General features: G+C 41.6%; 1 protein-coding gene across 5 annotated transcripts in view; it reads left to right on the top strand.

Moving 5' to 3' along the window:
- The window catches only part of GULP1 (GULP PTB domain containing engulfment adaptor 1), a 1,926,496-nt gene extending 1,918,062 nt beyond the window's left edge, over positions 1-8,434 (top strand). For all 5 annotated transcript variants that reach the window (XM_078683687.1, XM_078683689.1, XM_078683690.1 and 2 more), the window contains one exon: positions 8,200-8,434. In XM_078683687.1, coding sequence (XP_078539813.1) covers positions 8,200-8,271 — 72 coding nt within the window. In that variant the 3' untranslated portion in view covers positions 8,272-8,434. The remainder of the gene's footprint in view (positions 1-8,199) is intronic.
- The last annotated feature ends 4,953 nt before the right edge of the window (positions 8,435-13,387 follow it).

Below are 13,387 nucleotides of genomic sequence, written 5' to 3' on the forward strand. Positions count from 1 at the left end.
AAATCTGGCTCAATGGTTAGAGCGGCAGACCCCGATGCAGAGGTCTAGCCCGGGACCAGGGTTCAATTCCCCGCCTCGGCGGGTCTTGAGCTCAAAAATTCCACGGACCTGATAATTCTCGCCTCGGTGCCTATTCCAATCATGGAGTCCCACTCTGCAACTCTGGGCAATAGCTTGCTTAATCTCCACAACGGCCCCCTCAACGCTATGGATGACTGGCCTCCACCTTGGGGGTGCCCAGGAGTGGACACCTCACAGGGAAAGCCAGGATGGGTTCCACAGCGGTATTCGTACAAGCGCCTTGAGACCCTTGCGGGTGAGTAGTGCGCTATACAAGTATCAATTTACATTTTTTTTTTTTACCCAGATTCCCCCAATTTTGGAGACAGAGCTTTCTGCCCTCCTTAAGATGGTTGCCTCCGGATCCCCCACCGACTGTTGTCCTCCTTTGATCCTCCATGAGGCCTTTACAGCCTGCCCTTCCCCCCCTCTGGCACTGTTGAACAATTCTCTCTCTTCTGGCACTGTCCCTGGATTGTTCAAAAGCGCCGAGGTTATGCCCATTCTCAAAAAACCTACAGCAGACCCTACGATTAGGAGCAACTACCGTCCCATCTCCCTCCTCCCCAACCTCAGCAAAGTCCTCGAGTCCCATGTGACTAACATCCTAAGTACCTTTATTGAAGACTCTCACTTCCTCGACTCCCAACAGGCCGGCTTTAGACCCAATCATTCTACTGAATCTGTTATACTTTCAGTTATGGAGGAACTGCGGAGAGGAGCGGACTCTAACATCAGCCAGGTCCTGGTGCTCCTGGATCTGTCGGCCGCCTCTGATACGGTCGACCATGACATTCTGGTCGGCCGTGTCAGGGAGGACGGCATCCAAGGCCCTGCCCTAGACTGGGTCCGCTCCTTCCTAAGCAACCGCCGTCAGGCGGTTCGGCTCTCCCAGTTTTCTGCGGAGGAGGTCGAGCTAACCTGCGGCGTCCCGCAGGGCTCCTCCTTATCCCCTCTTCTTTTTAATTTATACCTCACCCCCCTTATTCGGTCCCTACGAGGTAGCTGTGTTTCCGCGTTTAACTACGCGATGACATTCAGCTGGTCTTCAACATCAACTCTACGGACCAATCCATCGATAACATTCAAACCACCCTCAGTCATATCAGCGACTGGATGGGGGCGAATCATCTGAAGCTCAACCCCGACAAGACAGAGCTGGTGCTTGTCGGGGTTGTAGCCAACCCCTGGAAATCCACCTTTTGGCCCACAAGGCTGGGCCCCCCCCCCCAATCCCGTCAGTTCAGTAAAAAGCCTTGGGGTCATTATTAGTAATGACCTCACGATGAAATCCCAGATTAACGCGGCAGTTTCTTCCAGCTTCTTTCAGCTGAGAAAAATTCGAAAGATTGCCCACTTTCTAACCACCGAGGCCCTCACCCTGGTTCTACTGGCCTTAGTCATCTCTAGGATAGACTATACCAACTCCCTTAATGTTGGCATACCGGCATACCAACTAAAGAGGCTACAACTTGTCCAGAACCAGGCCGCACGGCTCATTCATCATCAGCCCAAACACCAACACGTACGCCCTCTTTTAAAATCCCTCCATTGGCTCCCTGTTTCTGAGCGGTGCAAGTTCAAACTGGGCTGCATTATTTTTAAGTCCCTTGCTGGCACAGGCCCTTCGTTTATTTCTTCACTATTGCACCCATACATCCCTTCTCGCAATCTCCGCTCCTCCCATCTGGCTTTACTCCAGACCCCGACCTTCAAACGCAAAAAACGGGGAGGACTGAGGTTCTCTGTCCTTGCCCCGTCCTTTTGGAACGCCCTCCCTTTAGGTCTAAGATGAGCCTCCCCCCACACCCACTTTAGGTCCCTTCTAAAAACTCACCTGTTCCGCAATGCCTACAATTAACGCCTCCAGCCCCACGGATTGTTTGTTTTCTTTATGCTTTAGCGCCAAGAAACCGTTAGGTGTTAGTTGCGCTTTATAAGTTCTTTTTACATTACATTACATTACTAGTGTCTAGAGGCTCCTCTCGTACGGTTGGTGAAAGCAAAAGAGAGGACTAGGCGTCAGGTACTCACAGTCTCTCCCTACCCAAGGCCTATGGAGCAGCTAGTTGGTCCCCATCAAAGCATCATATTCATTACAATAAGTCCCACTTCCTTCGGATGCACTGTGCTTTTCCTTTTACTGCATTGCCCCCGTACTAGAGGCATGGGGAAGTCAGAATCCGGTGAGGGCCTCATTTCTCCAGACACATTGGGTCTTCAGCCACCACTATACCACTTGTTGAAAGCTAAGAAGGTACTGGGCATGAGGCGGCCAATGGTGTGCCAATAGGGAGGGGAGATGCTGTATCATCAAGCCAGGCAGTGGGCCTGAGCTTTGTGGACACTGTTGGAAAAACAGCGTCAGTAGAGAGAATGGGCCACCTTGAAGTTCACCACGATGGACATATTAGAAGGCAAGCCAATAACTTTAGTCTGTGATTTTGGGATGGGCTTAGACTGCCTCTGTAAATTTTCAGGCATTTTTCGCTCCTTGATCGAAAGTTACTAAATCTGCACTCTGGGAATCTTGCAATTTTGCACATCTCTACAAACCCTGGGTTCTCTGCATGCTTTCAGCCATTTAAAAGGCTTTTCTGATTTGGGTGGAAGATGGATTTCATTTATTTTGTGAGCTTACTTCCTAGGGTCCTGGAATATAAATGTAAATCTACCCTTGTGAGTGATATTGAGTGAAAATGGTCATGACTGCAATCTTTTCGGGGTCGGATTGCCAAAGTGGCCAATTGGGCATGGGCTGAAGGGCCGGTGCCTAAGTGGCAGTACGGTAAAGGTATCTTTTTGGGCCTCCTTCATCTGCCCACGGTGTCTCTTGTGTCCTTCCCGGCCACCGCTATGCCCACATGTGGAGGTCACTGGCATATGGGGCTGGCAGGCTAGAGAAATATAGGGGCATATTAGCAAGAACCTCATTAAATTTATTGCCGTTTTAGCGGCAGGAAACTGCTGCTAAAACGGCGATAATGGGCTTGCTAAATGCGTTATAGAATTCCAATAGAAGCCCAGGTTAGATGTCCTGCACATCTAACCTGGGCTTCTATTGGAATTCTATAACTAACCTATGTGCAGCTAGTCGTCTAAAAAAATATAATACAACTTTCACCTGCAGCGGTAGACAAGTTTTTGTCTACAGGATTATAAGATTTCATGTTTTCTCCATCCCCAAACATTGACTTTTGATTCAGGCACACAGTGTTCCAGAGTTCACAGTGTTCCACAGATTTGGGCTTCATTTTTCAAAACAAAGACTAAATTAGGCACTTTTTCGTTTGATTCATTTTTTTTCTCCAAATTTGTATTTTTCTTTTTTGTGCAAAGTAATCTGCTTATATTAGAACTGTTCATAGAGAACAGAATTCTTTGAAACACTTTCAGAGACAATTTGTCACCTTGTCAATAACAATTGTTTTATGTAACTTGACATGAAATGGTTTGGCCTTTTTTCTTCTGTATTTACGAGCCATTTCATCATGTATATATGTTTATGATTCATTCATGTGGCATTCAAAAGTCTACATATGCTTAGAATGAAGCATTGCTTTAATGCGTACAGCAATACATTTAAATGCATTTTTTAGAAATATGTTTTTGGACATGTTTTTAGCAAATTGTGCAATTCTCTATTTTTAGATATGTTTAACTTGTTTAGGATTTAGTAACGTCGTTCATACGAAAGTGGAGTGGGTGTTGTGTGTCGATTTAGATTACGTATATAGATTTCCCGATTTATGCCCTTAAATAGGTACAATTCACATTGCCCTTATTTAGGCATAGAAATCCAGCCCTTATTTAGGCATTCTCCTGCTAACCAAATACAGGCCTGGCCACCTACATCCGTTTATCTATGTCACAACGAGTTCTTGGAAAACCAGACTCTTAAGCCTTTAGGACTTCCCCTTGCTTGGATATTGATTTCTCCAAGAACTCATTTATTATGCATGAACCTGTATTCCTTAGGGGTTCATATGACGTTCTTATGCCCGACTTTTACGTCTATACTGGCATTCCTAAACACCTTCAAGGTATAAATATACCTTTATTTGCCATGGCGAATCACGGTCCACGGTTCGGCTGCCTACTTGCACAATGCGGCTCGACACGGCAAGTTCGGAAGGAAGTCTAGTCCCCAACTGACGAACTGACCAGACGCTGTCATCCTCCTCACAGAGAATCCAGCTCAGAGGTTTCTGACTCCCCTTGCGGGCTGTTAGAGATCAAGACCCGGACAGAGATTCCAAAGTCACTCATTCTAAGGTATGGAGCGGACTAGAACCTAGAGGGACTTTTGGCAAATCTTGGCAACTATAGCTAAACTAGACTATAGCTAAACAGCACCTACTTCTTCCCTTGTACTACACTTAGGTTAGGTACACTGGGGTAGGATTATTTTAGAGGCACCAGATGAGTATTTTAGCCTGTGTTAATTATTTATGTATTTGTATGAATATATGTCGTAGCTACAAGCCATGCTATTGCAGTATTATTCCATCTTACTGCATACGCTGTACGTATTATACTTCGCATTCTGTCTTACAATTGTAGCAGTTCATATCTCCTGCACAAGAAATAAGGCTGCTCTGTAAACCCTTTTCCTTGAAACCCCCGTCTATCTATTTCTGTGTAAACACCGTAGAAACGAAGCATGCACGATTGACTTGGTCAAACAGTTATCTGTTGTTTCCACGATTCTGAGATTGTTCTGATTCTAAGGGAAACAAAGTTGTCATGTCTATGCGGTTGTCAGAAACTAATCCCTTCTTGCTCATTTACGAAGTTTCTAGTGACCTCTGAGTTAGCTGGCCCACACATGTAATTAAGTTTAATGTACTCGATAGAGACATACTGACCTGAGTCCTATGTCAAAACTATAGTGTATATTATTCCAATGTGCAGAGACTATCAGGGATATAGGAACTACACTACAACCCCATCACCTTTCCCATCACTGACGAATGGCCGATGGATGACCATCTGTCATTCTTGCAGCAGAAAGAGAGGGTGCTAGCATGAGAAGCAACCACTTACTCCTACTCCAAGTACTTTCTGGTGCTGAAGAAGGACGTAAGCCTCTCAATGCCTTTCTGTGAAAAAAACGAAGAGCATTTTTTGGATCATGCCAATGGAGTCTCTCCTCCTCTTTGGAAGGTTGAGGTGGAGCGAAGAATGTCAGGGTATTACGTTGGCCAACAATAAAAGGATTCACTATATTATCGGAAATTATGCTCGGGTTCTCAGAAACAGTTTATCTAGGAAGAATGTTGTGTATGGCGGGTTGACAGGGTGGGCCTCTTGCTCTCTCACGCACAACACCTGAAGTTCTGGGGGAAAACAGTCTTGAGGTTGAGGCACTGCAATAGACAGCCATGCAACGGTTCAAAGAGATTACAAGTTGAAGTACACTTTAACTGTGCCCAGAGAAAGTCCTTGCTAGGCTAGGAACAACACAAAAAGCAACACTTCAGAAAGTTTGGTTTGAAGTTAGTCAATCTGCCGAGAATCTCACCAAGCTATCTATGTTATATTACATTGTCCTATTTATTTTAGACACATATAAAGAGCATTGATTTTTATAAAATGTAACAATGTATGAACTTTATTTACATGATTGCAATTATGTTTCCTAAATATGGAGGCTTTATTTATTTTGATCTATAAAAATGGATCGACAGATACTCTGGACTCCGTTTGTCTCACGTTAAGTCACGTTTTGAAATAAGAATCAGCATCCACTCAATGCTATATGATGAGTGATAAAAAAAGAGTCATATATCATGTATTTAAACTTCTACTGTGCATATTTTTATTTTTTTTTATTTTTTATTTATTATATTTGTTAGACATGGTCATTTTTGCAGAGTAACGCCAGATGTTGCCCTTCTTTGCTGAACCCGGTTTTATTGGCCTGAAGCCTGCTAACCAGAGCTGAAGTGCTTTATGCTCTTTCTTTAAAGAATGATAAAATCGACCTACACCTGACACTCACATATTTAATTTGCTTCTAAGTACCTAGTAAATAGTACTACCGCTACCTAGGGCCTATAAATTAAAAGCTACTAGTGAGCCTGAAGAACTTGTGACACCCGCAACAGTATCCTTTTAAAACACCTCAGTTTGCCACTGCAGGCTGTAGTACAGTTTTGTATTTCCACTTCGACATGGCAAAGTAAATCATTAGCCAGCATTAATATTCCTTTCTAACACTCACAAGTCACACTTAAAGTACACCTTAAGGGTTCATAAGGGCATGGTGAATTGTATTTAAAGAGTATGACATGTGTGTTTAAGTTTTATATGTCCTGCCATTGAAAAACTCCCAAAGTTGTTATCTCTGTTGTAAGGCTTATTTCTCTAATTGACTAGCCCTTGGTTGGTTACCTTATTACATTTGTGCCTTCTGTCAGTGCCCTGGATCCCATGAATGTGAATCGCCCCACTCATGCACGAAAATATGAGTAACTGGCACCCTAGCCAGTGTTTGAATGAAGTTATTTCAAACCAAAAATATGAAAAATACTATTTTAATTGTACTTTTCATTTTTTAAATAGAAACAGCTACAGTCTATACAGTGAAAATTTATTTTTGGGGGAGTCACCATAGCAACATGCCAACCTTAAGTTCTTACATGTTCATCTTCTAACTATTAGGCACCCTAGCTAGTATTCTACTGAGGTGTGGCTTACTTAATATTTAAAACATAGGTTCCATCCAGCCAAAATAGAATTATTTCAAAAGGGTTGCCTGCAGGTTTAAAAACTGAAACATTCAGACTACTATTTGAGGCCTGAAGCCATGATTCCCTAGCCAGTCAAGTGGATGGCACAATATGTGCTTAGTCCACAAATGACATGTAACTTCCATGCCATTGGTGTATTTTCTTGCACCATATACTATGGCCATACTGGACATTACAATATGCCATTTGGGAATCACCCTGGTTTAGGGGTCAGAGCAAACACACTCTGGAGGGGTCAGCAGTTTAAAAATCAACTATCCCAAACAGCAAAAAATTGGGATGTCCATGTAAAAAGAGGTATTTTCTAACAGTCAGTAGAACAGATGGAAATGAAATCTTCAATCACTGTTTTAAGAGAAATGCTCCAGTTGGAAATGCATGGTAATGTAAATGTAAATGTACAGGAATTTATATAGCGCAAATCACCGAGCGGTTTCTAAGCGCTTGCTTAGGGAACCCGTCCTGGTATTCCCCTGTGAGATAACCCCGGCAGGGTATCCGCAAGGTGAAAGCCAGGCATCCCGCCGCAAGGGGCCGTTGTGGAGATTAAGCAAGCTCTTGCCCAGAGTCGCAGAGTGTGAACCCGTGAATCGAGTAGGCACCGGAGCGAGAATTGTCGAGTCCATGGACATTTTAGGACTCAAGACCCCGCCGTGCCGGGAATTGAACCCTGGTCCCAGGCTGACCTCTGCTTCCAGGTCTGCCTCCTCTAACCAGTGAGCCAAACTTCTCTACCATAATGCTTGTACGCAATTGAAAAACAATAATGCAGACCATGCAATAGCCCCACTTCATATTGAAATATTTCAAGCATTATTAGAATACAAGACGTTTTTGGTCGGTCAAATGTATATTGATATGCAATGTATATGAATTTTAAGTTATATGTATAGATCACTTGATACTTTAATTAATTAAATTAATTTGTTTTACTGGCTATTAATTCCCATTGTTTTACGCAATGCAGCATATGCACTTTCTCTTATAATTCTTAGTTCTCAATGACGTTTGGAACTAGATGTCATTGGTAAGATGGTATTAGTTTGAGAAGTAAAAACTGATTTTTGTTTTAATGGAAAGTAAATATTTCTTAGTCAAACAACACAAGGTTTATTGTTGGTACTGTATTTTATAGGAGCATGCATTTTAAATAACTCTTAAATTGATTCTTGATGTCAGATTGTGAATACTGCAAACATTCAGGATGAAACAGTCTGTCACCAGAGTTTGAACGTGTTTGTGAAAGCAGTTGAATCATTGTGTTGCCCATGATTCTGGTGCCTAGAAAAAGAAGTCTAACTTTGTATTAATTTGTTCTTATTGTGTAATCCCGTAGAGTAGAATGTATGCATCAACTTTAACAATTTTATTCTGTTTTTAACAGGAGGGGTTCAAAATGGGACTGACTGTTGAAGGAACAATATTTGGGCTGGATCCTCTAGACAGCAGGTGTTGATGCCAAGAACAAAAGCGGAAGTTCTCAAACACGATTTTTGTATTCATAATCAGTGTTACTTGTATTATCTATGTGCCAACTATACTTTTTTTGATAGTTTGAAACCTCACTATGTGTTTACATGTAATAAACTCAGAAATAAATGTATCATATGATAATGAGCGAAGACAACGATGACAGAAGTGACACTCTGTATGACTGATCAACAATTCTCTTCACTTTATGATTGCCTGCATGATTTACACAAATTCTTTCATTCAACCAGATACTTCAAATAGATGATACAGCCTAATGCTTGCAGGAATTGTGATAATCAAAACTAAGTTATAGATTCAGTTGCAGGTGGGGTACTTCAGCATTCCTAACTTAATTAATGAGTGGTTAACTGCTGTGACTCTTGTGATTCAGAAATGACCTGCTATGTGTTTTTTTTATTGGCTTTATCAACCTTCAAACATAAAATCAAACGAGGAATTTGATTTGAATACCATTATGCACTTTAGATCTAGCCAACTGCCAGGGGTGAAATATTGACTCATTTTTTATATTTTAATGTGGTTTTAAAGTTGGTTTCTATTGCTATTAATGGCAGTTTGGATATAGCACTTCATGCGACAGAAATGAAATTTTGTGAGATAGTTAATTTAAAAGTAATAATAATGCCTCATCTACTTCACTAGAGTAATTAGAAATGTAAAGTCCTTATAGGAGTGGGTTTTACCTTCCTTACTGAGTATTAATAGCCTGAAATTAACGTTTCCTTTACGTATTACATTAGGAAATATGTTGCAGAATAATGAATATCATGGCAAATTATTGAGCGCTAGCAGGCTCCTAATACATGGGGGTGCCACCGAACTGAAAGTCCTATATTTCTTTGAGACTAGACAATTCATAAATGCTTGCACAACCAAACTGAAAGTCCTTTATTTCTTTGAGACCAAACATAAATATAGTAGGCATCCTATCTGGCACAAGAAACCCTCACTAGAACATATAACTAATGAGAAGAAGACATCTGGCATGCCCAAGTAAATTAGCTGCTAGAAATAAACTTGAATTAGCCAAAGCGATGATGCTATCAGGGGAACATTTAGCGCTTGATTATGACTTTGGAGGCGCATCACCTGATCTGCACCGCCAAAGCTGTGGTCAGACCGCCGTCGGATTACAAGTGTATCTCGTGTCTGACAGGCTTTTGTTTTGACATCCTCATAGCGGTGCCCTGAAAATGGGCACCTCAATGGGAACACCAAAAACTGTGGACGAACAGAATTCAAATGGTAGCTAGCACACAAAGCAGTTGTAGAAAAGCTTTTTGATTGCAAAGTATTTTAATTTTTGTATGGGTGCTCCTGGGGCAACATTTCCATCCTGCTATAACGTCATGAAACTTAATCTAGAATTGTGCTTCCAAATGCCTTGGTTGCATCCCCCTTTGTGCACACCATTATAGTATTCCAACTTAGAATCTCTTGTGTAAATTAAATCATCAAACTCCTTTATTTTGTTTCTCCAATCCTTTGGAATTTTTTATTTATATTGTTCTGTTGAAATTCATTTCAAAACTTCAATATTCTTTATTTATTGCATCCTCAAAATGCTTCTTGATGCATACTATACTCCAACGCTCTTTCTCAGGGAGCAAAATCTATCATTTAAACAATAATGCACTGAATTAATAAACCTTATCAATATTTACATGTGTCTATTCTTTGTGACGGTAAAGAGAAATCTTCCCTTGGCGAACTAAATCACATAATACAACCAATACGGTTATCAGAGCCACCCAAACTGTAACCACTATATCCCTTCGTTATCTAGTACACTCACACAACAGTAATATAGCTCATTATTTATTTTCATAAGAAAAGTTTTTTCTTTACAAATACAGTTTATGTTAAAAACAACTCATTGCGCGCCTACATTAAAATCACATCAACAGTTTCATAAAATACGACTTTGGTACACATGAAAATTAAAAAACAATTAATTAATATTTGACATTTCTTTGGCTAGAATGGGAAAGATGACATGAAAAAATGCTTCTCCTGCAGTAGTTTTGTGACAGTGGCAACCAACTAGTGCCCAACAACAGGAGAGACTCATTATTTAGTCTTGACAAAGATGGAAGAGTATCAGTAAACACCATCGAAACGCGTCAACGCCTCCTCCGCACGATCAAAGGACCAAACCTAGCCTGTAGACAAAGAATTAAGCTAGTCCAGGATATGGTTTTGTTTATGATTAATCTCAAAACGTGCCAAATCTAATGACAAATAACGGATGTCTTTGTATGTCTCTTCCCCCCTTTATTTTTTCACCGTATTGATTGTATTATGTGATTTAGTTCGCCAAGGGAAGATTTCTCTTTACTGTCAAAGGTACCCTATTCCCCTGGCTGTCAAGGGGTCTCTCTCAATTTTTTAAACAACTATTCTCTCTTATGGTGATTAACATCATGCGAAAGTGTTTGTGCTTTAGCCACTATTTATGTGATGTTATGTAATATTAACAATCGTATATGTGTTCGCAAATTTTTAGAGTGCTTTCATGCTTAACATGGGATCCTGCATGTAGTTTTGCTCACGTTTAATAATATTACTATATGTCTCCGAGATACTGTAAGAGATTATAAAGGAACATGTTTAAGCCACATGTTTAAAACAAAATGGTCTGTGGCACTCAGCTCAAACGATTGGAAAATTATGATTGGAAATCGTTCGTGCTGAGTGCCACAGACCATTTTGTTATAGATTACAGTTATGGATTTTTCTCCCTGAGGAAGAGCGTAAGCTCGAAATGCATTGGAGTGTAGTATGCATCAAGAAGCATTTTGAGGATGCAATAAATAAAGAATATTGAAGTTTTGAAATGAAATGAATTTCAACTGAACAATATAAATAAAAAATTCCAAAGGATTGGAGAAACAAAATAAAGGAGTTTGATGATTTAATTTACACAAGAGATTCTAAGTTGGATTACTATAATGGTGTGCCCACAGGGGGATGCAACCAAGGCATTTGGAGGCACAATTCTAGATTAGCGCCCAAACTGGGGCATATTATCAAGCGGCAGCGATAATTATCACTGGCTGCGCATTTCCCTATCAGCAGCTATCGATGGAATTCATTGCCAATCTAGCGCTGTATTTACAATGCCTAGCACATTGGCAATGAAAATTCCAGTGATAGCAGGGAAATATCCCAACATCACTAGAAAACCAGCGATGTTCCCTGCTAAACAGCGATGACCTTACTGATACGACCCTGTGATCGTAACCCCACCTCCTATGCAAAGTATGCCGATGTTAATATCCAGCTTTAATGGCCGGTTAGCGTGATTTTGTTTATCGCTACGCTGGCCGGGGCATTGTTGTAAATTTCACGAAGCTGCCTTTGCGATATTTCCCCATGTTGTCTATTGAGGCACACCTACTTTGCATCTCATTAACGATGTGATGCAAAGCGGGTGCAAAATCATGGAAACACGCACTAGCAGGTCCTTGCTAATATTGCGATAAAATTATCGACGCTTTTCAGACGAAAACAGATGCTAAAGCGGCGATAATTTTATCGCGGCCCCTTGATAATATGCCCCACAGTTCCTACACGGCATGGATTGAAAAGTCTGTGCTGTGCAGAGACTGGTGTGCATGCACACAGAGGGACACATGTTGTGCCCCCCTTTGAGCATCCACAGGTGGCTGAGGCACAGGTGGACCTGCAGGGACCCCTTTGTGTCCTCTCCGCCACGGTGATCATGGAATTAGATCCTCAGTGACACCACTGGCAGAGAGGAAACTCGTAATATGCTTTGCGGGACCGCAGCTGTCCCCGAAAGAATATTGCGGCCTCATGACTGCAACACCATCAGGTAATGGCGTTTCCCTGGTGGCTGCAGTGGGGCTGTGGCAGTCCAACTGCCCAAATAATAATAGGGCGGTCGAGAGACCGCCAGCAACGCACGTCCATGAGTCTGGCAGTTTGAGGACCACCAGATTTTTAATCGGGCCCATAGATGTTGTGTAATTGTGTGAAACTTTATCATGAAATTTCCAGAGATATTTTAAACAATTGAAGGAGGAAATGGCCACAAACACAGAGTTTGCTGTAGATAAAACATGCAGTTTTTTAGCAAAACAATGAGCATTTTGCTAAACACATTTGCAGATGTATATCTTGCAATAGAATTGCTCTACTAATATGGGAATGTTTCACCAGAAGCATAATATTTCCATGTGGTTGACTGTAAAGGAGTTATTGTAAATAATATAACATATGTTTGGAAGAATAAGAACGTTCTGGGAGTGCTAGATGTTCCTCTCTTAATTAATAGGTAATAATTGCCATTTACGTTTTCACTTTTTAATATTGTAGCGAATACTTTAGCTCAAAAATAAAAGGAGTAAACAAATTGCTGCCGTATAACAGAAATATTAAAAGTCCATGTTGACTTAGAAATTCAGTTTGCATCTTGAACTCAGTGAACTCAGTCAGCAGTGATGAGAGACTCAGGTACCTACAATATGAGAGAGTGTCATCAAAATTAAAGGTTGCTTTCTCCTGGTCTGGTGGAGGTGCTTGGCGGTCCCAAGGGGATATTTTTAGAAAGGTACCACAATCGCAACACAAAAGCAAGTTCCTTTAAGGAATGGACTCTTCAGTCGATGCTGTGCAGGAACTGGGGTGTATGCATGCAGGGGGGCACACCATGGGCCCCCCTGCATGCATCCCCCTGGCCCTGAGGTTTCCTCACTGCTACACTTTTTATGGCGTGCTCAACACTAAGAAAACTGTGGGGGTGAGGAAACGTAGGATATCTTTGGTGGTTTCACAGTGACACCGCCAGCATATTGCGGGCCTCAGGCCACTGAAAGACCAACAGGTATCGCAGATACCTGGTGGTAGCAGCGGTCCTATTGCGGTCCAATAGCAAAACGCAAAATAGGGTGGTCGGACCGTCGGTGAGGCAGTACCCGCACTGCCACAGTCCATCAGACCGCCATAATCATAACCAGGCCCTTAAAGTTATGAAAAAGGAAAAACATTATCTACATTGTTAAATTGGTTGATTACTTCTCCCCTTACTCAAAACATCAACACACTTTTTTTGA

The sequence above is a fragment of the Lissotriton helveticus genome, chromosome 3_1, assembly GCF_964261635.1.
Source record: "Lissotriton helveticus chromosome 3_1, aLisHel1.1, whole genome shotgun sequence".
NCBI lineage: Eukaryota > Metazoa > Chordata > Amphibia > Caudata > Salamandridae > Lissotriton > Lissotriton helveticus.